General features: G+C 30.4%; 1 protein-coding gene across 1 annotated transcript; it reads left to right on the top strand.

Annotated features, from left to right (window-relative positions):
* The first annotated feature begins 4086 nt into the window (after nucleotides 1-4086).
* Nucleotides 4087-12280, top strand: LOC132755850 (zinc metalloproteinase-disintegrin-like MTP4). Its single transcript, XM_060746779.1, has 13 exons — nucleotides 4087-4503; nucleotides 5032-5246; nucleotides 5620-5697; nucleotides 6152-6302; nucleotides 6618-6720; nucleotides 6894-6966; nucleotides 7853-7936; nucleotides 8314-8465; nucleotides 9288-9378; nucleotides 10364-10584; nucleotides 10874-11018; nucleotides 11531-11665; nucleotides 11944-12280. Exons 1-13 carry the CDS (start codon nucleotides 4404-4406, stop codon nucleotides 12244-12246), a joined length of 1851 nt encoding a protein of 616 aa, XP_060602762.1. The 5' UTR covers nucleotides 4087-4403; the 3' UTR covers nucleotides 12247-12280.
* Nucleotides 12281-25112: the final 12832 nt, after the last annotated feature.

Below are 25112 nucleotides of genomic sequence, written 5' to 3'. Positions count from 1 at the left end.
TTTGAAATCCTGTTGTTATAATGTTATAAAGGGAAATTATTACACTTCATGTCGGACATTGGTTACCATCCTAGAAACATTATAGCATAATTACATAGAAATCAATGCAATAAAAATATATAAATATATCATTTTAATGTGTTTATCGTTTTATGTTATCAAATATTCTAATAATATCACCATCATATTCAATGACACACTAGTCAATATTGTTTATTTTATGAATAGGCTATACGAATTTTTAAAAAAATCACCGAAAGTACAACTTTATACATATTCAACATTTGCCTGTTTCGTTGAAGCGCGGGAAAAAGACACACGTAGCTGTGTTACTTTTGACTTTAATTGTGTAATAATGATATCTAAATCGAGAAATATACCATAAAGAACAAAACGCAACAACTATTAAAAAGCAAATAACAGTCTACGATAGATGATCATTGAATATGAGTCTCAATCTATTTTTAAACTGGGAAAATCCAATTAAGACACTGAATATGATTCCTCACCCAGTGAATATGATTCCATAAAAATGTTAAGTTTACTACTGTTTGGACCAATGAGATTGCAGCTATATTTTGACCATATAATAAATGAGTATATTCGAACCAAGTACATTTGGCAGTAGTAAATAACTCAATATATTTATATCATATATTGAGTACTTGATATGATATTTAGAAACACTTTTCTCTTATTGATTATAATGTTTATTTTTCATCTCTATTTACTAGTATCAAAAGATGTTTTCCTTGTTATATAACTACACTTACATCATTAATTTCATTAACCCAATTATAATGGACTTAAGTGTCACTGATATTGTGATGAATAAAAAACCAAACATTTGATAAGGGGGCAGGGAACATATCTGAATGATGGCCCCGGTCAAACTTTTTGACATTTCTCTGTCATTGTAATTCTTTCTTGTTTGTGTGTAGGAAATGAGAAGGTTATTGGGTTTTTACCCGTAATTAAGCATTTTGATAGCTTTGAATGTATTTGTGACTCTCCGAATGGAGTTGAAAAAGTTAAAAATCAAGCTTTGACAGTTGGCGCCAAACAAGTATGAAATTTTGGATATAATAATAATAATAATAACCACATTTTTATAGCGCCCTTCTCAAAAAATAAAATGTTCAAAGGCGCTTTACAATGGAACTATATACATTTACAATGACTTTAAAAACAAAACAATAAATTTTGTGAAAAATCTAAACGTATGGAAGACACTTTATTGCTCATTTTTGAAAATGCCATTGATTGCACTGTGTGTAAGAGATATGTTTAAAGGAATCGGGTGGATTCTGGAATATGCTGCACCTTCATGAAGATTGCCCATATTGGTATATTTAAGGTGTGATTTTGGCTGGGTAAACTTAAGTGCTGTCAGTCATTTTTTAAGGAGCAATGCATGCAAACTATTATGTTCCTCAATGCATGTTATATATTATTTATAATGCTGTGCAACTGGTTATCTGCCTGTGAGACAGATTTTGAAATATTTGAAATAGTGTGTCTGGCCACACATAAATACAAATGGTTCATTTCTAGGTCCCCTGCCCATTAATAAGGTGTTGTTTAGATAGTACCCACTTACCAATACGGGGCGATATACATGTATTTATACGATCAGGTCAGAATTAGATTTCCTTTCTGGAGAATCGACCTTTGTCAGAAAACAGCAATAGATTTAAATAAGTGAAACACTTGACCATCTAAAAATCAAAATGAAATTATGTTTTTAGACAAAATAAAATCGGACAGCTAAATTACAAATACATATAAATACGAATTTTGGAAATGGTTTTATCAACAGAGAATATTTTCTTCATAAACTACCTCATGTGAAGGACAATCTGTCATTCATGTAATCGTCCATTGCACAGCCTTTAGATAAATGCACGTTGTTTTTATAAAATCCCAGCTTAAGTTACTTGTTTAATGAATCTTTTCTTTGAAATCTTTAAAATCTGAAACTAATAACACTCCATCTGGGGATGGTATTTTATGTTCATTAGAAATTAAATGAGCATTTTCTGAAGATCTGTGTTGACTGGCAGTGTTGCCGTTTGATCTTGGAATAATAGGCCGCACTCAGTTCAAAATAGAAACGAAGAGAATAGGTATGTGATACTTGCATACATGCTTACTACTTCCGTACATGAAACACGGTGTAATAATGTAAATAAGCTATGAACTTACTTAACCTTAGGCCTGACAAAAGATTTCTTTACTACATTTTCCCCTTTGCTACTGATTCAAAAATAATTTCATGACATTTAATCCAGTGCCCTTATGTGAAAAAAGCAATAATGTTAGCTACAATCAGATACGAATTGTGTTGAATATTACACGCAAAGCGGCTTCAGCGAACGTTACCAACCTAAATCTATTTCTTTAGAGAACAAATTGAATCCATACTGAAGTTCAAGAACGGTTTCAAGCAAAAAGATATCGCGTTACAGTTTGGAATATCGCTAAGTACTTTATCAAGTAAAATGTGTGCAAAATTACAGAATTTCCAAATAGGAACCAATAGGGTTTACATGCAATACTCTTGAGGTAATTCCGTGCAGAAAATACTACATTTTAGAGCACCGTAGAATTTAGATAAAAGTTGTCCAGGGAATGGATAGAGAACTAATAATACTAATAATACTATTTGTATTCTAAAAATAATCTTCTTTATATTTTTAACGTTTACCTTAAATGTTATCTTTCGGTTTTAATGGAAGATTTATAAAATTTATAATATTTATCTTTAAGTCTATACACGGTATATTTCACAAAGTTTTCACAATTTACTTAATGCAATATCTCACAAATCTCACTTTAAGAACCGTTATAACCTACAACGTCAAAAGCGCAGTGACGCCTTTCTGATTTATATTTCCGTCTTCTCAACTACAGAAAAAGTGAATGAATTTATTTACTTTTGTGATAAGTTATGTAAATTGGCTACGTTTGCCTTAAATTGCAACCATATACTTTATAATCATCTCTTGCGGTGCCTTGCAATTGTAGGAAAATTATTCATTATATTTAACACTTATTACATCATGCATACACAACAAGCAAATACAATATATTCTGTGTACTCAACTAAATTAAAGTATGGTTGATTATGCCTCCTTTTCTTTCCAATGTAAGTTCAATGTACTTTTTTTGATAGTCAATTGGGTTGGTTTTCAATTATTGCCTGTCTCAAAATGTTATACCTGTAACAAAGTGTGCCAGCTGATATTCCATTTCAGTGTTATCAATTTTTTCTCGACCCTTCGGATCATTTGATACAATACTTTCAATGTCCAGGATTGTATTCTGCTTAAGCCGGTAAACAGAGTCTGCGAGTTACAGCCACCTGTTACTGTTTTAATTATTTCGGAGATTCTATCCTTTCCAAATTTAAGCCTACATTGTACTTATTATTCATAAAATTAATGACAACTATATAAGCTTATAAACATGTACATAGTTGCAAATGATCTTAACAGTTATTTAGTGATATTAATTACTTTATTGAAGAGAAGTTTATAGTGAGCGAAGCTTTAAAACTTTTTTTATGTCACTCAAAACAATACTTTATATAATTATATTAACATGTTTGATGAACTATATGTCAAATAACTATTATCAGTTTCAATATCGCTGTTTTTGTACAAATATTAATCGGTTTGCGTAATAATTCCGCCAGAAGCAATTTTAACGACGTAATGAACTACCGTAACCTGAGATGAACTTTTAGATTATCTCTAAAACGAAGAAAAAAAACAACAACGAAAAACAGGCCAATACTACAAAAAGTTTGTGATTTTTAACAAACTTTTACCTTTATTGCCATAGAACTTTAAATATGGATGAGGTTTAGCTGAGATAGAAATAAGCTTTCAAGTATTTTGCAGATATTCGATAAAAAAACACACACAAAAACCAACACTGACCTGAACAAGGAAAGTACTGTGACATGTATTGATTGATTTTTAAAATCTATTACAAGTATCATTTTCTTTAAAATTAATAAGTCTGCCTCATATGACGCTGAAAATGTACGGAAGCTTTTCCTGACACTATCAATGCAATTTATGAACTTTGCATCTGGAGTAAAATGGTTTGTCTTTAAAACCATATAATCTTGATAAACAGTCTGTAGGGATATTTGTTAATGACAGAAATTGTCAGAGATACAATAGTGGACAACAAACAAATGTTTATATCAGTAATGGCCTTATATATACGATTGAATGTTTTGACTTTGCAGTCAATTTTAGGAAAAGAACCGACTAACGTGTATTTTACTTAACATTTGTCTTAAACTCAAAGTAAAAACTTGCAGTAGTGTTAGTAATTGGTAACATAATTTGAAAATAAAATATTGTTACAGTAGCTAAATATTCCTTAAAATGCTACATTTCGCTGGAATAATTTCCTTGGGTACTTGGTACTTGTGTACTTTGACAACACACGCGTTACCAAAGTTGTCGCCACTTACAGGAGATGTCGGTACGTTTTAAACAGTTCTTGTTTGCTTTATAATATTATTATTAACTTTACATGAATAATGTAGGAATTGCACATATATGCTCTCATTGTTGTATGAAATCATTGATTTTAACAATTCAAAAATCTGCATTGTGAAATAGTCGTTGTAAACTAGCATGCATTCATATGATACCATTAAAATTAAATATGCGGAGTGAGCAAATTGCATTTTTACCAAGTGAGCAATTTCATAACATACACACAAACTTGAATTGGAATAGTAAACGAAGATAAAAATTTTATTCTATAAATCATCTGCTTCCGTCTTATTTTACTTAAAGATTAAATTTGAATGACTATATAGAATAATAAATAAAAGTATATTTTACATACATTCATCATAATGCAAAGAAAGGAAAACGAAACTTAAGTGGTATTGTCGTATTTTAAGTTCCCTTAATAACATTTTATTTTTCATTTTCCTAATGTATATGTTAGTTATATATGCTTACTTGTATTTTTGTTATGTTAATTTTAATTTATTGATAGAACAAGTGACCGTAAATGAGATTACAATTGGGAAAGTAAGGTTGACAAGGGATGTGCAAGACTGTCATTTCCCTTCTACGCTAAATTTCACATTCCGGGTAAAGGATAAACAAATTATCCTTGATTTAAAAAAGAATATTTACTTGTCGAGAAGAGTTCCAATATATGTCACCTACAACGGGCGGTCATACAAAGAAGAAAAAAACTCTTCCAGCGTGAGTATTAAACTTGAAAACTCTGTTTGCGTGCCGGCAATGCTATGTACTTGTAATAGTTATCCCAGGCATGAATGAAATTGTTGATATCAAAATAACATTGTACCTGCACTGGTATTCATGGTTTCTTAACAAAAACGTGGTGTTGTTATTGCAAATATAGGCATCCTCAATTATTAAATTTTAGACTTGTTTGTTTTACAAGATACGCTTTTCCTGGAATTTTCTCTATTATCCTCGTTGTACTTGTCTTGTACAAAGGTGCACTTACATTTCCTTATATTGTGATTGTTTTAATCTAAAATAGTAACTCTTCACCAAAACATGTTCTATTATATAAGGCATGTGATTTTGGATACTTATCTAATTCTAGGAATTTGCTCTTTACCAAGATAAGTTACATGGTAGTGCGGTACTTGTAACCTGTCAAGAAGATTTCACATACAGACTAGTAAGTTTATAACATAACTATTCCTATGAATAATGTTTTTGAATTGCTAACGGTTTTCTTAAGGCTTTATCATTATCTCGTGTCATTTTAAAGTACTGATAATTCATATCATATTTTTCAGAGGTCTACAAATGCATAAATTTCTTTATCGAAAGACAAAAATAAGAATACCCATTCCACGAATTCTTGAATAACATATGTATAGCTAGCTATAAGGAAAAATGGGCTTAAGGTGATATTAAGTTTTTTTAAAATTTAATAATCTTTCTTCAAACACTTTCGCGATTTTGTTCTCATTTTATTTTCAAATAACCAAATCATGTTGTTAAGTATCACATGTACGTATATGAGACGATAAAGTAAGTACAAGATACAACAATCTCAAGGCTGTGTTATTCCAACTGAAATGAAAAATTCAAGTTGTGAGAAAAATTCAGGTTTCATTTCAATTCAGCACGGTTCATTCAACCATAACGATGTCCTTTACCACATGAGTCATTCGAACGTGCCAGAGCCTTCGCCATATCATTTTATCCAGCCAACTCACGAACCAAACAAAGACTTCAACGATGATACTGAAATGGCACCTGATGACGACTACAATGGTAACATATCATTTTTGTACCATTTGTATGACATTTTGATATTGTGTTAATGTTTATTTCTGTAATGTTTTCGTTTTAGTAAGTGATCAATGCTATACTGTAATTGACCAGAAGATAACAAAATTCATTAAATCAAAGTTATTGTTTTGACCTATTTAGTTATAAAAAGAATTTTCATCTATGAAATGAATGACCGCTAATTTAGGTGACTGCGATACGTGTCAAGCTTTAGGATATTGTTAACTTACTTTATAAAGTCGAATCTCCATGTGATTTGGTTGTCATGACCTTCGTGTTTCTCTGTTTATCATTCAGTGAGAAGTCCACCCGTTTCCAGTTATTTAAACGGCGGAACTTCAACCTCAAAAGGAAACGTTGTTGAACTCCTGTTTACAGTTGACAAGGCATTACATCAAAAGTAATGTTTTATAGACTGTTTACATCTTATTATCTTAGAAAATTGCATGAATATTTGTTTTCTTTTGCGTAACCGGTACATTATATCATTGTTATATACAAAGAAAGACTAGTGTATGCCCTTTAAACTTCCGTTCAATTACGAAGATTTTTATATTCAAAATGATCTCTCAGATTTTCAGAAATATATGGATCTGACGAGGCCAATTCTGCGATAGAATTATATGCGGCACTGCTAGCAAATGAGGTATGTTTACATTGATTTTAAGTTATATGCTGGCCATACAATATGATAAAGCATCACTATCATAAAATGTAGCATTTTTGTCTTGAAATACTGTACACAATTCTATGACATATTTGAACTATTTACGTTTTGAGCTGATGAAACCGTATATTCGAAATGAAACTTAATTTGCTAATTTGAATAAGTTAACAATAAAAAAGAAAGTAATCAAGAAATAAGATATTCATCTTACAGATTTAATTTGCAACAATTATTTTATGTTTGCCGCCTTGATATAATCGGGAAATTACCAAATAAGATCATACTTTAGGCGCTGGGTACTTATTGTGACACGGTACTGTAGCGGAATTGTTTTTTTATATTTATTCAATTGGACAATTTATATATTAATTTACTTTTTCGTTCTGTATTGATTGTAAATGTTTTCTTTTATATTTTTTGATATTGAACACTTATAAGAGGGAAAGTTCATTGACTTTGACCAGTTTTATCACTTTAACATGAAAATATTAAGTATAACAGGATAACAAAAACGAAGTAGAAAGCGTTCTATCGTATTGTTATTTTGTTCACATAATTTAAACAGTATCAAATAAATAAAAAAACCGAAGTAAATTAATAATGCGCAACGAATATTTCTGCAATGCAAAGTCAGAGATGTTTGTTATATCGTATAATTATTTAATGTTTGTTTGATAAGCGTAAAGACAAAAAAAATGTTTATTGTTAGTCTAACCATATTGATTTGTTTAAGTTGTTAGACGTATTAGCCGTCATTTACAGAATTGATGAACAAAGTGTCTTATTGTTTTATCAGTTACATATTAGACAAGAAAACACGTCAACTAGATGTTGAACATTTTGCTTCTTTATGTGTACTTTTCAGATTGATCTCCACTACAGCAGTGTAGAAATGGTTGATCCTAGCTTAAGCATCAGAGTTTTCTTAACTGGTGTCGTCATTCCAAAGGTAAGATTTTGTAACCTTTAACTGCCTTCTAACGCTAGTTTTCTTTCAATGAATACACATAAAATGATGGCATTAATATTTAACTAATGGACATACACTGCAAAAAGTCTATTGTTATATCTCTTTTCATATCAACTTTAACAACAATACAACACACGTTTCAAGTGTGTCTAAACAAATGGATAATTAATGCATGCAAGGAGTTACTTACATGCACAAATACTGATTATATGTTATATATAAAAAAATGAAATGTCATTTGTTGTTTTTATATACATGTATATAAATATATAGATGTACTTGGTTGTGAACTAATTCTCTCTTAAAAGAGCAGAAATGGTGCATAATGTAAAGATTTCTTTTTTCATTTTGTAAAGGTTGGCTCAGATGTAAGTTGGTCATTAAAGACTCAGAGATTATATAACGGTGTTACGTATTTGGACAAGTTGTTGGTTCTCCCGAGTGTCAGGTCTTGGCTAATTAATGAAAATAGTCTTCCTCAGCATGATCATCTAATGGCGTTATCAACGTATGCACATAATATTAATTCTTTATAGTTTAATCTATTCTTTCTAAAGGAAGCTTCCTTTTTAAAAACATGTAGTTTCAGTGACACGTGATATAAAACAAAACCCCAAGAGCATCGCAAACGCGGGGGCAATATACCCCCAAATGTTAATTTGTATTAGTAATCAAAACTTATCTTTCAATAACGGTAGAGGTTAATTAAAGAAACTTGTCTAAAAATGCGTTGTCCTAATTTTTCTTATGACGCTTTATGACTTCTTATATGGAGGCACTTTTTACAATTTAAAGTGCATAATTTATAAAACGTTTAGAGGTCTACAAGCCAATACTATAAGCCAAACATAAAGGCATATTATCCACAAAATGGTAAGGTGTGTTTTCCTGTACCTTTGTCTACATAAAGCAAATGATGCTGCTAGCATGTCAGAGTGGCGTTCTCGCTAGCTTTATCGATTAGTTTATTAAAAAAGCCGGTTAGGTGTGACCGCGGCAGTATTAACAAAAACGCTTGAAATCGACTTAAAAACAAACAACAAGCAACCTTTATTTTCAGGATAGAATTTATGTAACATAACTCGTTAATTTTGTTATACGTTTGAATAAAAGACACTTTCAAAGTTTCATCTAGATTATGGAAACATGCGTTACAATATGAATTATTATAATTGTTTGATATTGGCAGATTTCTTTTACTCATCTGGAGACATGCCAATTTAATGCGTGTATTGGAGATGTAATTAAATTGCTTTACACTTAGCAAAATTGATAATCAATCTCATCAACTATTTGTAGATTTTTAAGAATGAATATTTCATTTTTTTAGACTGGATTTGGCAGACTTTGAGAAAAATCCCATTACCACAGGAGTTGAGGGACGTGCTTATGTTGGAACCGTGTGTTCTCCCACATCCAAAGTAAGAACTAATTTTAAAATGACAGGAAAAAAGTGTTCATAACATGAACATTTTTCAAAAGCCTTGGGAATACCAAAAAATATTAGTTTGCACTTAAATAGCCTGCATCGAAAAATAACTTATGCTATCCTACAATAGAGAAAAAACAGAATCCCTAAAGAAAGTCCAACACAACAGAATTGAAAATGTTGCAAGCTCGGTTTGATTGAGCCTGTTCATGGACGGTATTGGAAAGTGCAAGTTACCGTCCACGTCCCCTAGCACCGGCTTAAGCAGAATTCAACATTTAACACGAAAATGGTGAAATTTTGATTTAGAAACATCCGCAGATGTGTTGATACTGCAGTTATCATGGAACCTTCAATGTGACACAGTAGTGCCATTCCATGAAAAGCGGTGTATGGTCCCCAAGTAAAAGAATGCTTTTACCCTAAACGAGCAAACAATGGGCGGAACTAAATAAAATGGAACTTTGAAAGGGGAACTGAGGTTATGAAGCCTGCATATCACAGATAAGACGTCAAAAAGCAGGCAACATACCCTAAGAGTGATGATACAGTATTCAAGAAGGAATACTGAAACAACCCAAGTTGAAATGGCCGAAAAGAAGAAACAAAAGTACCAAATAACATTTATACACAACAATAATGTCGGGCTGAACGATTTTCAAGGATCGAAAATATAACATCATTGATTGAATGTACGGGGAGACATTTTGCAGCCGCCACACGGCACAAAAAACACGGAGAAAAACAGAAATGCCTAAAGATAGTCCAACACAACAAAATGGAAAGACCGTAATTTATCATTCCGTATATCATGTTATAGAGAAAATGGAATTCCTAAAGATCACGCAAAACAACAAAATTGAAATTGTTGCAGGCCGTACCAGGTGGTTTTGTTATGGTTTATTCTTTATATGGTGATATTGTTTTAAAGATTTTTTTGTATATTAAATACAATATTTTTTTCCATCTGAACGCAGGTATCATTTTCTGAAGTGGATGGAAAGAGAGTTTCACTGACAGCCGCTCACGAACTGGGACATGGTTTAAGTGCTCGACATGATAGCCTTACTGATTGTCAAGATTCGACCAAAAACATAATGTCAGCTATTCTGTCGTCGACCACAGACCTAACGTACTCTCGAGCCCAGTGGACTTTTTCTTCGTGCAGTGTGGCGGCGTTTAAATCATTTATTCAACGGTATTGTTTTTCATTCAAAAGTAATATCGTACAAGATCTATAACTGATTGCCAGACTCATTTTCATGTTATTTTGGGATGTAAATACAGCGTTTAAAAACAAGAAGGCTGTTTGTGAACAACATACTTTCATTCTATCATTGTTGACCTGAAGCATGATATAATACTCAAGTAAGGAATTGATATAGACATATAAACAGTTGTCTAAGAACAGAATGATTAACATATAATACTATTTGAATTGCCATAAAGTAAAGAGTACATCATTAATATATATTTTGTTATTTCAGTCTCAAACCTAATTGCCTGAAAAAGCATGCGTTTACAGATTCAGATTTTGAAGAGCTACAGGAAAAATCTCTTCCGGGTACAGTCTACTCTTTGACCCAGCAATGCCAGATGTACAACGGAATCTGGTCGACATCTTGCGATAGTGTAAATATATTCTTGTTTTTAATCAAACGTTAGGTTATGCTGTCATTAAAAAAAACTTAAACGTAGTATTTAAGGTAATCAAAGTAATTATTGAACATACATTACACAATGTGCTCAAATGAACCTGATATTTTTTCTAGCATTTATTTCAGATAATAATGTTATCAAACTTGTAACAAGATGATATTTCTGTCATAAATGTTTAAAATTTGAAAAAAAAAACAACTTTGAATTTCTTAAATCAGATTTCCAAGCTTCAATGCCTGGAACTGAGCCGACAAAGATTTATCACCTTATAGGTAAGGGTTAAACATTGTGAAATGGACAAATATTTTATTCTACTTATTGATTGCAAAATAACTTTGAAAAAGTGTAAATAATTCTATCTATATGCCTATCTTATACAGAAAAAATAAAGAAAATTTTACAATGGATACAACTATTGTACTATTTCATTTTTTGTAAGTAAAGATATATCATAAACATTGAAGTTACATGGTGTTCTATTTAAGACAATAAAAGAAGAGAATTGTTACAATGGCTATCATTGTTCCACAAGTTCTATTCTACCTGTCGGATGTGAAGAACCTTATTACCCACTTTACCCATTGGCCGGGACACCATGCGGTGCTGTAGAGGATAATAAGGTTTCGTTGTTGTTTTAATTTATTTGTTCAATACCACTACATGTGATAATATGATGCTGCAAAATTTTGAAAAACGCGCGAAAAAAAATTATTACCTGTAACATAATATTGTTTTTTAAATGATCCAATTTAGATAGAACATCCGGAATACGTAAACCATCAGAACTTAAAGCATTCTTTTAATAATGGCCGTTCAATTAGTATAAATGTTTCTGTTCCTTTTCTCCATTAAGTTGTGGTATACACAGGTATACAATAACTTCTTTTATTCATTTTAGTGGTGTTTTCGAGGTCGCTGTGTTGAGAAAACCACAACAACCTGTAACGAAAGTAAGAAATGTTGTGTAAAAACTGGCAAGAAAAGGAAATGCTGCAAGGGTAAAAAATGTTGCGAAATGAGAGAAGCGGCCGATACTCAATGTTACAAGTCATGTTGTCCAATGACGCCTTGTTTTCAACGCAAATGTTGTGCAAAAATAAAAGTTAATGGAAGTTTTAAGAGGGTTTGTTGCAAAAAAGCTAAATGTTGTAAAAAGGCTTGGGGCAAGGAAACTAAATGTTGTTTGACATGTAAAAAGTAAATTTCGATTTCCGATCAAAGCACATCTGCATGTTGATTTTTTAAATAATAATCCTAAGATTGAAAATAAATATTCCATAGAAATTTACTAAAAAGATTTATTCATCACTTTATTCATGCCTTGTGTGGTCATGACTACCATTTTAAGGATTTATGACTGAGTACTCGTGCTTGGAATGTATCCTCGAGCGTTTGTGGGTGTTACGGAAAAGGCGTATTTGTTAACATTTAAAACATTAAGACCATTGATAGTCAAACTTAAAGCAATACCAGGGGTAAAAACAATTCACTTGTTGGAGCAAAGAGATTCTATAGATTCCAATAATTAGAATTATACGATCAGTTATAGATCAGCAGTGGTTGCACTTCTGATGCCTCAAACCTTAAAGACAACACCTCAGCCACAAGGGGACCGTACAATTCAAAATTGTATCATTTCGTTTATTTTGAGCAAAGGCCGTTTTTAGGATAGGACTAGCTGCTACACATACATGTATATATTTCTTTAAATCAAGTTTAACTGTTAATTTGAACATTTTTAAACAGTATTTTTTAGGTGTATGTTTCATGCCATTTCAGTTTTATTCTATAATGTGAAAACTGATAGCTATTATAACAATCAATATATTACCTTTCTGCAACAAATTAATCATTTCCTAAATAAAGATGAAAAAAATTACTTAAATATTGACCAGTTTACGTGATTTACGGTTATCAAGACAAGCAAATTAGTGTCCTAAATAAACCCTTACCTTGCTGAAATCGAACGTAATTAACCTTGCAATTTTCAGTACCATCCACCAAACTGAGCCTGCAACAGTTTGAATTTTCGTCTTTTTGGGCTTTCTTTACAGATTCCGTTTATCTCTATTTTCATACAAATCGACTGCAGAAACATGTGAGATACAAATTAAAAAGTCATTTTTTGTTTCATATTTAAAATTGAAAACTGCTTTTCACTTTAGACTTCTTGTATCGAAAGAGGATCTTTGAAACTATACCGTGATATTATAGATATAAATATTTTAATCTTGATCAGAAAACGATTCATAAAATCATTCTAAACTATTCACTTCCCTAGCAAAACATTATTTATTAACATCTAATACTTTTACAAATTGAAGTTGATATTAACAGCTATTAGTCGACAAATTAATATGAAGGGAGTTAATGTTCTATACTGGATTACAAAGTTCTCAACTTAGTTCATGTTAAAGGACATGTACTACAAATCGTCATGAATGTTTTCGACCACTGCAGAGAAAACATAACACGTCAATCAATATAAGATAGAAGTGTTGGACATTTTCATGGTAACTGAAACTAGATAATACAATAATTATAAAAGAATGACAGTAAGATTTCCGTAAGCAGTTTTCTTCATTCTAGACTTCAAAAGCATTATTTTTTATCAAGAACGTACCATTTCTTATTTTATGTATGCACCAATTTCATTAGTTGCTTTAGAAGCAGTTTTAATGATGAAGATTATGTTGATGATGTCAACATATTGTTATATTAAATCCTGTCACCAGAAAGAAACTTAAAAACTTAAAAAAGACCGATACATTTTCCAAAACCTGACACAATGAATTAAAATAATACAGACCTAATCAAAGTATATGATTGATTTGATAACATTTTGTTATATCTAGAGCGTATACTTCAACAATTTATTCTTTTGGTAATTATTTACTTCTAACTTTTAAATTTTTTCTTATTGTCTTTTTCCCTGATTTAATTACACTTTGTTTGTGTATTTTCCTTCTAGATGATTACTGTACGAAGCATCAGTAGAATTATCAAAACTGGACTTTATAAGTTGACAACGGAAAGCTTATATTGACTGCACTTAATTATGTTATGTCTACATTACACATTTTAAAGACCATCATGCTCAAGTGAAATATATTCACAAACCTTTATGACGTAGTCAACTTTAGATTGTTTTGGTATAACCTATACCTTCTCCTAAATCACTGCGCCTTGAAATGTATTAACGATGTAGAAATTGCTCAACTCGTTTCATTCTTTTAACCCAAATCTCCACTTAATATTGATAAAACTCTCTTTCTAAACCCATTGACAAATGTTGATGAAACTTTGTTATTAATAAAACTTGTATGTTTGAAGAGCAAATTAACAATAATTGTATATAATTATGAAAATTGTCCGTCTGTAGATATACAAAGAGAAAATTAATGACAGTTTGTTATTTCTTGATCAGACAAAATGATTATGAAGACAGTTTAATCTTTGAAGAAAAGCAAGACATTTTCTTGCTGTAGACATTTTAAGGAAGTTTATTTCTTTGATTTATGATTGAATGTCTGGAAGTAACTTTTTTTTTCAAGAGGAATGTTCACATGAAATAAAATGATCACTGTACTGAGAAATGGAGAGATTGTCTTGTCTTTATGTTAGTAAACGGGAGGGAAGAAAATATTCTTATGCGAACTGATGTAACAAACTTTAGTTTGTGACTATCATAAAAAGCTCATAAAGATTATATAAAATCATATTTATTTTGACACGCTGTAAATACACGGTAGTAAAAGAACCACAACACAATATAAATATATTCAACATGGTATGCACACCAACACTGGTGATAACACAAAAATGGTTTACCTTATTATGATATTATCGATCATTTATAAACGATGCGTCTTCATAGTTCATATTTGAGTAAAATGATCGCGGGAACACACGCAATACATTTGCTTAAAATCCAATGCCTAACAACACAACAGGAATATGTTGGCAATATGTTTATAACGGTAGAGTTTAAATTTCGAAAATTAAAATAAATAATGAGCAAAAAGCGAAAATATTATAACCAAATTGAGAGTCTTGAACATTTTGCTTTATTCTTTCCGCATGATGATTAATTTGTTTTCTGAATCTTCTACATGTCCTGCCGGTTTACAAAAGACACCAACTAATACAATATATTAAACAAGGACAACAACGCAAAGCTTTGTAAACGTTTTGTCCGGCTAACTTCCTGTCAATACCTAAAATAATTTTTTTTTTTGTCTTTGTCGTTACAAATAATCCTTTTCCTAAAATAAATTTCAAAAAAAGTACATTGAAACTAGTCAGTGATTGATGTAACATAATTGTAAGGCATTAATAGTAAAATGAATTGATCTTATGATCTTATTTGAAAGTAATTCAATCTGTTTTCAATGCATTTACACCATTCCACTGACAGTAATCATTCTGTGCCTAACAATCTGTGAATCTATCTTCATCAGTCGAAATAAATTGGAATTGGACAAAGTGTCTTCAAAAGGAATCTGATATTTGATTATCTATGCACGTATTGCAGTTCAACAAAGTTAAGTCTGTTATCGCGAGTTAATTAAAGCACGTCCCCGGAGAGAGGTTAGTCAGTAGATTAAAGACATTTACCACACGTTTTATTGTTATTGTATTTTAAAAACAAATATAAGGCATTTGCAATTATAAATAAGTAGCATGTTGAATGAATTAAAATGTAGCAAACTTTGAAATTCTTAATCAATCATACCATTAGGCATAAATATAATTGCAATATTTCCAAAGTCATTGACATTCAAAATAAACAACGCGTTTCTAAAAACATTTTACTGATATTTCATTTGATTGATGAGGCAACATGCAATATGGCAGCAAAAATACCATTTAATTAACAACAAAGAAAATTAGACTTTTACAAAATATCTGGATACGCAATGCTGCCCACGCACCAACGTCATAGTTACAGTATGTGAATTAATGTCAATGGTTCTCCTTTTGAAAGTGGAGGATTAAAATGGAACATTTACGTGGTGCTTAGACACAGATTGATGTTTGATTGTTTGTAAAAGGAATAAACTATTGTTAGTTATGAAAATTGAAAAAAATCAATGGAACTTCTTATCATAGGACTTTGAAACAAACTACATGTACATGTTTTAACTATCACATCAAAAAATTAAATCAAAAGTGTCTCCGTTCCATAGCTCAATAGGGAATTAATCTCGGATTTGTAGTCGCGTAATTTCTCCGTGACAGTTGATCGAACATTATGTTAAATGTTTATTTATCCCTGCTGATGTCATAATGTTAGGATTTTACTGAGGGAGCAATAGAAAACAACCTAAAACTTTAAATATATCCTAATTTTAACTGACACTTGGCTTCCAGCTTTTAATATGATTAACCCGTCTGAGTTGAACTTTAACATAATTTTTGGCCAATCAAATTGTATCTTACATAGCGGCTAAAAACCTTCTATTTTGACGCCATTTTTAAAAAAGCATCCAGAATTGCTTTAAGCGCAAAGATATGATCATGTAAAAAAAGGTTACTTTTCGTGATTTCGTTTTTATCAATCATATTTACAATGTCGTTTAATTTACTGTGTTTCATCTGTCTTCTCTAAAGTAAGATTTTGATTGGTTAATAATCATAAGTGTTCATCTGATTGTGCGCATTTTTTAAAAATTAAATTTTGGATAATTTTATTCTTTCCGGTATTGAGTGACTTTACTCTCCGATGTGGAGTTTACCGCTGTTTTTATTGGTGTTTCCAGACTTACATTATGAGAAATGGTCCTAATTCTACATAATTATTAAGTAATCATGCAAAATGACAACAAAGAAGATTTCACCTCAAACATTCTACAGTGCTTCCATGCCATAGTCTGCATTAATAACACTTTTGGAGGATGATACCGCTTCACATATGCATTTTATACAAACATGGAAGTTGGCATGATGTACATTAGGAGACCCTATACGTTTGGCCTACACAAGAGGGTATTTGATTTATATAGACATTTATGGGACTTGTCACTCATTCCAATATTTATTGACCTGTAATAATTAAACTTCATATTCGGAGAGACACCTTGATTAGTTATACCTAACACATACATTTTCAGGTCAAAAGGTCAAGGTCACTGGGACTTGATATATCGAAAATTCAACGGGCCATCAAGGGAAAGTACGGACACAAAGGGACTTGATTCGTTTTTTTACTATTTCACATATAGACTAATTAAATTATACATTTATTATCGTCCTGGCTGTCTTTTGCTTTCTTCACATATGCATGTTCATTTATTTTATGAGATTGATTAAACAACTCTGAGTGCTAGTTTGCAATTATGATGCAAACCAATGCGCAATGTTTAATTTAATTCAAGGGCAAAAACAGCTGATATATCGAAGAATATATTATTTGATAAATGTTGCTGTTCATTTTTTTATATTGAGTTTATTAGGTGTTACTAAGAATATCCTGCTGATATTTTTCAATGCTTTCTAAAAACAATCAACACAAATCTCAACTAAAAATGTTATGATTATTTAGCCCCGAGTAAATATCGTCAATTGACTTCTATGAAAATAAGACACCCGTTTGCATTGATTTGTATTATAAGTGTCCTGAACTGTTTCATAAGGTCGTTAATCACAAACAAAGTTGTTCATATATGTAGTATACAAGATTAAAGTGTTATTGCAGAAGCTTTTTCAGATGTTTAGATAGTTTATAATATTGGCAATTTCAGACGTTATATTTGAATTTCTATAATTATGCAAAGTAGTTTTTTTGTAGTACTTTTATCCATAATTTACTAAGTAAAGTTAATTGGTTAGCTTCGAAAATATAATCATTGAAAAATAAACATTAAAATCTATCTAGGAAATTTAGTTGTTTCTTCAAAACACAAGCTTCGACATTCCGAAATATACCTCACTGAGTCGCTTATCTAGCACAGCTTTGTCGTTAATTGTACATGGCAATAGGAAGTTGCTGTCTGTTTGAAACTGCATTAGTAAGAGATTATTTATTTGTCTAGAAACAAAATCATCTAAATTTACTACTTGAAGCATTTGATGAAAGTGAATGCATTTTCTTTAATATGTTATCTGTATTTAAAGGAAACCATTAATGGAGAAGATAGTGCTTTTAAATACCGACATGAAATATTTTGTTAACATATTAAAGCAATTCAACCATTCAACACTTGATAACTTTTGTACTTATTAAACAAACAGCAACAAGGTTATTTAAGTACAACTGATGAGCATATAGATGAATTTGATTGAGAAAAGGTTCTTACAATTGACATTAACCATTTGTCAATACAGGCATTTTGAACAATTGGCGGCTTTATCTACTATTATCATTTATTAAAAAAAATAGGTTTTCTGCCGCTTTACCATGGATACATTGTTTTTAATGTATAAGAAGAGTTCTTTTGATACTATCAGACTGCTGCAATTTGTTATGAAAAAAATTTCTTTTTCTCTGTTACTCTGTTAGAACTTTATTATGCGTTAGTTAATAATATGTTCTCGAAGAAATTAAAATAATGAGAAAAAAGATAAATACAAAAAGACAACAACAACAACCAAAAACTACAACATCAAACGCTTTATTACAAAGGTTATAAAAGTTTACTTGTTAAAAGTTATTGTCTTTTGTATTCCTTTGTATACTGTTGTATGAAAAATATTTCAAACCTTAGTAACTATATAAATATTTTTGTACCCTAATTAATTGTGTTTTTTTATTCAAGCAAGCAAAGCAAATGATGACACAATCATTCCGTTTAATTTCTAATTTTAAGCAACTGTATCAGTGTACACACTGGAAAACCAACTTTCTAAAAATATCCCTTAATAAAACCATCTATTGCATATTCACGAATTCCTGTTGTGTGTATAAAGGAAAAATAACTTAAATATATATAATTGATTATATTTCTTATACTTAATATATTCCAACGCAACATTTAACTGTAAAATTCTACTTATGTCAGTTATATGTACTCAAGCCTTCAATAAATATTCTAATTGTTTTGTAAGTCAATATTTAATGTTCAAATCAAATCCATCTCAATCTCACATCAGCGCTGTTTTTTTAATCATCATACAAACAAACAAGTAATAAATTATTTTTCATAAAATCAAAATAAAAATCTTTCCTCATTTCAAATCATCATCTAGTGACTAATTCAGTAATTCGTTCTATGTGTAAAGGCATTTTCTAATAATATATTAATGTAATGTCGTGATACAAGTCCATGTTTCCAACCAAGATAATTAACGTTAACATGCAATATCTATACTAAAATAGACAAACTGTCATGATGTAGGATATATGAGTATTTCATTAGGGTTTACATATAGTTTCCTAAAATGAAAGGCAAATATAGTGGCTGATAAATTACTTTCTTTCATTTTAAAGTTCACAGTTTATTTATTCTTTGCTTTGCAATTAATGTTCATTTATAAACTTATTGGTATGTTATTATTATAACAATCTATGCTATTGGGTGATTAACGTTTAAAGTAACATTTCAGTGATTTGTTTTCCTTGGAAAAAAAAATGAAAACAAAGACCACCACTAAGGATGGCATTTGATAAACTGTCCCCTCACACAACCTATTAACACCGGAAGATAGGCATGGAGCCTAGCAAGACGGGATATGACACAAGGATAGAGATCGGACAGTACAGTGGAGGTGAATGAGCAATGTATGTCTAAATATTGACTATTAAAATGATGGCCATAAATTATTAAAACTGTATAGGGAAAATAAAAAAAATAAATCCTAAAATAAAAAAACACTATCCCACCCAATTATACGTTACCGATACATACCAGATGATATTTATAGAACCGCGTGATTGTCACGTGGTTTGTTTATTAATATTGAGAAGTAAAATAAAGTACTGACATGGATTTTTGCAATCTGTAAAGTCATTTGTACTTTTTACTTGTATACTCATCATTTGCAAATGGATGGACATAATTCCATCTTATAGAAATAATTTGTTTTCTTTTAGAAGAAAAGTAACAGGAAATGTAAGAAAATACAACTTCAAAATCTCCATTGTTTTGTTAATCTCTTTGTTGGAAAATTCCTCACTGTTCCACCATTCAAATAATGTATACTGCGAATTATTTCAAAAAGCCATCTATTTACTACTGGATTTAGATATGGATATATCTGGTCAATCACAGTTAACATTAACAAAGTTGTTGAGGCCAGCTCTGAATACTGATCAATTATACTTCACGTAATGACCGGTGGGAAGGCAGGATATTGATATGGTAACTCGTAGACTGTAACATTCTTACCTGTCCTTTCAGAACATGCGATGGCGAAGTTGTATTGAATGTGTTTTACTTGTCTGTGACAATTGTGCAAAGTATCAATTGTTTTATAGCCATCTCGTCTCACAGAAGACATTTTTATGTAAAGACGGAATTTTATGTTTCAAACAAATAGGCACTGGAAAAGAACATGCTGCAAGTATTTGTAACCATAACCGCTTGTATTAACTATCACGTTAATGATTTCATTTAACGGTATTTTATGTGACACTTGTTCTTGAAAATGCCAAAAATGAAACCAATTGCTTGACATTATTCTTAATGTCACAATGTTTGTCAAAAATGAGTGTATTACTTTAAATGAAACAGTGGTAAAATAGAAAATTGAAAGTCTTACAAATCAGTAAATCAACTTATAAAGTTCTAAAAGAAGTGTTCGTTTTATTCTTTTTTACTTAAACATAGACTAGGCTACAGAAGACGACTTGATCTGCTTAGTTTGATTTTGTTATTTGTTTAGGAACATATAATAGAATATGATATAATATTTTTATTACCAATCCAAAAATTATAATGTATTAGATAATTATGCACTGTCAATGGGGGTTATAACTTTCATGACAATTAAGTGACTGTTTCATGACATAAAAGATCATAAAAACGAAATTTCATAAATTTTGTAGGATTGCCAGAATTTTATATCATAGTCTCGCAGAAAGATTTTAATAAATTCATCAGATAGATTGAAATAAAACAAAAAGCGAATCTGCAAATAAATCCGATATTAATGCACGACACTCAAGTTTTATATTGCTTTAAGCAAGGATTAATTTTCAGTACGATATTTGTTTTTGGTCAATATTTAACGACAATAAAAAGCTATGACCAACTTGCACGTGAACGTGAGACCCCCGTTCTTCTTGATGTATTGGTTTATGTCAGACGAGATGATGATACCCATAGTCATTATTTGGTTATAACTATTTTTTATTTCTTTATTATGACATGTTTTTTTTTCTCTTCGCGCTATGTAAAACATATTTCGTGAAACAAACTTGCAATTAATTTGTATTAAGGCATAATTATATCATATCATAAAAGCATATGTCGTGAAACAATCTGCAGTTAATTTGCCTTAAGATATAATTATGTCATATCATAAACTCAAGTAACAGAGAAGTTTTTTGTAATAATATATTGTTAAGCACACTGTATGAAAAGTTAAGCAGACTGTGTCTCATTAAACTGCAAGTTGATGTGAATGTTAGCATTAATCAAATTGTACCGAATGACACATCTTAAGGTTCTCTTTAGAGATTTAGTGCTGTTATTTTTAGAGATACCGTGTTGTTTCTCATTTTATTAAAAAAAATGATTTTTTTTAAAATATATGAAGATGCAAGTAAATATATAAGGGAATAGCACTTTCAGACAAAGCGTACTAAAATGTCGGATAAATATTTCTTAATCATACGACAAAACGAAAATTATTTGTATACATGTAACAAAAATATGTACATCATTTTAGTCTATTTTGCCAATAATTTAAATAGTTATATTAGTACATAAATTGATGTTTTTATATAATTGTCATAAACGATCCTTTTTTACGTAGCTGTATAAAACGATTTTGTCGGTTCGAGTTTTCAATAATATCGAAAATAATAAGGAACACTAAATAACCTTTTCTACAGGAACAAAAGTATCTGAAGGCCAGGCATTTGCAATCGGCCAGTAAAAATCGACACATACACTTATTCATACCGCCAGAGATTCCCAGCCAAAGGTAATTATACTTGCATTTTACTGTTACAATCCTTGATCACGATATAGACATACGACTTGATCTAACATAATGGATAATAAATGTAGACAAGATAAAAGAGGTTTACACATTATCAAATCTATTCTAGTATTCTGGTTATTTGTGAGTTTTGGATTGTGCAGAATCGTCTGCTTATTCAATACTAAAATATATATACTAAAAACACAATTATAATTCCTAGTTTTTTGTTATCATGATTTCATATCCTACCTGTAACATCTTGAAGAAATTGTTTTCATTTTCAAAATAGAGTGTTTAAAAGAAATAATATGTCGAATTTATGTTCGTTCCAGTTTAATGTTATGAATGTTGATATTATGATATTTAAAATTAGAAAACAAGGACATAACTTTCAACTTAAACTATTTTAGACCATTCCATTTATTTAATCATGCTTGTATTATTATTATTATTATTATTATTATTATTATTATTATTATTATTATTATTATTATCATTTCATGAACATATTTATTCAAAAGACAAATAACACATAATGAAGAAGACCTATATCTGTATTTGACGGTTGCATATGCAACACTGTTATAATAAAGCTGAAAGCTTTGCTTGTCGTTTCTATGATTTTGAGGTACAAAAGTTCACAAAGTTAAGCAGACCACGTGTTTGTTTAATTTTGAATACTTTCAAAACCATTTCATTCCTTTTATAAACAAACCGTTATCTGTTATCAAATATTAATATTTATCGGAAAGTTGATTAATTAATTAGGAGAATAACAGATGCTTTTTGTAATCAGATTCGATAGCTATATCTCACGAAAAGGAATGCATGCATTATTTTCAAAGACGAACTTTGTCCGAGAAATGCTTTTATATTCATTTCAAAAGCTTTTTTTTATCTCATGTCGTCGTTAGCAAAAATGTTTTCATTTACAAATAACCTTTTTGGCAATTAGTACGTACAATTTAAGTGACTTACTTTTTGGTATGAAATGCTTTAAAACCATTATTTACACTCAGTCTGTATTAGACTCGTATTTGCCTGTTTTTTTTTAAAGACGTGTCTTTAAACGATTTTTTGCTTTTTTGTCATATTTCAAAAACAGGAGGTACACATAAAGTTTTTAAAATTTGTACTTGAAAACACACTGCTATTGGATGGGTATTATGTCGCCCAAGCTGATCTATGTAACATGCACAATTTTATGTTTGTATGCTTTTGAACCTTACTTGAGTTCCTTTATTGCACACAAGATATCGGTCTAGAACACGGTTTCCCGCACAGTCAAAATTCAGAAGAGGACCCCTTAAGATTCAAACAGCTATTTTTAGTAATATAACACTATATTCACTACTATTATTTTCTGATTGCAAGACCTTTACCAGCATAAATACACTGTAATGCCAATTTAAAGTATTTTAGTATTATTTATGTCTTGTATCTTGACTGTCATTTGATTTTATATCATTGGCATTATCGCATATTCCTCGAGTACAAGTATAATTCAACCTCATAGAAGGTGCTCCTTGATCAATTCCTTTACACTATAATTTTTTTATAAATAATAACACTAACATAAAGCAGACATCGTAACTCTTGGTATCCATTGCTTAATAAATTGTATAGTTTTACAGCATAATGAAGTAATTGTCGATGTTATAATTTTACTGTAAATAAACGCTTTAGCATTAGTATTACACATAAAAAATCAAGTTTCTATTTGTGAATCTTTTCCAATACTAAAACATAGTAATTGGAGTTTTAAAAAAGAAAATGGAAAGAAAAAAACAAATACAGACACATCCTTATAAAATACATTATTAAATATAAATTTGAAAAATATAAACAATGAGGTTCGTTTTTTATTCCTCCGTGTTAAGTTCAACCTTTCATATACTTTCTACAAACATTAAAGTACATATATTAAAATCTTTTTTCTTTATAGGACGAAACATTTTCACATGCTCGATCAAATTATTCAACTTAAAGTCTAGACAAAAACACAGTATTGAAGTTGTAAGGCAACATGTTGATGATTAAATTTGCAGTTTGAAAAAATCTTGTCTGATGATGTTTGGCTGAAATAAAAAAAGCAGACATAACTAATTACATGAGGACCCTTTGAAAACTCTGTCTGTGTATATTGAAGCATTAAAGAACGGGAATGGGGAGGTAAGAAATAATATCGGTCTTAGCGGTGTTTTTCGGCTATTTAACACCGGTTTGGAGTTTTGATGCGTAGGAATCGACCATGAAGGCCGTAGCCCTGAGTAGTTAATTTATTCGCATCAAAAGGACGAAACCGGTGTTAAATAGCCGATAAACACTACTCAGACCGATATTATATCGATTCTAACAATGTGACAATAAAATAGGGAAGATCACTTATTTAACTTTTTCAAGCGGAAATACCTTCCGGTGTCAATTTTCGTGTAACGCCGTTCGATTTCGCACCCTTCTGTTGATAAGCTATAGACATTAATAAACAAAAGAAATAATAAGAAAAAAGATTATTTTATGAAGTTTTCAACAATAATAAAAACTTATTGTATTGTGTTTTCATCAGTGCCCCATTTATCAATCTTGTATAATACCGTCAGCGTTTATGAATGAGTTTTATGCTTAGGATGACGTGATTACGCTGCGAACGGATTGGCGCCGTTTTGTAAAACTATTTATTATCTGATATGGATTAAATCTGTGGCGTTAGTGTATGTGAGATATTATTTCTGTATTGTTCGAAAAGAAACATTTTTAGGACTGAATATATAAATAACAATGCTTTATTTTTGTTGCCTTAATGATGAAAAGAAAAAAATCTACTAAACAACAATTTTTCTTCAAATTTATGTTAGGCCATGTTTAAACATGGAAAAACGCAATTTTGGGTAATTTCAAGTATTTTCATCACTTTTATTAACCCATTACGCGATATATATGCCTTTTAACGCCTTTTCACACCCCTTTTTGGTGTTAAAA

Source organism: Ruditapes philippinarum, unplaced genomic scaffold (assembly GCF_026571515.1).
Source record: "Ruditapes philippinarum isolate M1 unplaced genomic scaffold, ASM2657151v2 ctg1796_1_1_1_1, whole genome shotgun sequence".
In the NCBI taxonomy this organism is placed as follows: domain Eukaryota; kingdom Metazoa; phylum Mollusca; class Bivalvia; order Venerida; family Veneridae; genus Ruditapes; species Ruditapes philippinarum.
This window is presented reverse-complemented; position numbering and strand designations above follow the sequence as displayed.

Coding starts and splice junctions, on each gene's coding strand:
- LOC132755850 (XM_060746779.1), top strand. CDS start 4,404: ATGCTACATTTCGCTGGAATAATTTCCTTGGGTACTTGGTACTTGTGT. Junction 5,698..6,151: donor AAGATTTCACATACAGACTA/GTAAGTTTATAA, acceptor ATTTCAATTCAG/CACGGTTCATTCAACCATAA. Junction 6,967..7,852: donor CGGCACTGCTAGCAAATGAG/GTATGTTTACAT, acceptor TGTACTTTTCAG/ATTGATCTCCACTACAGCAG.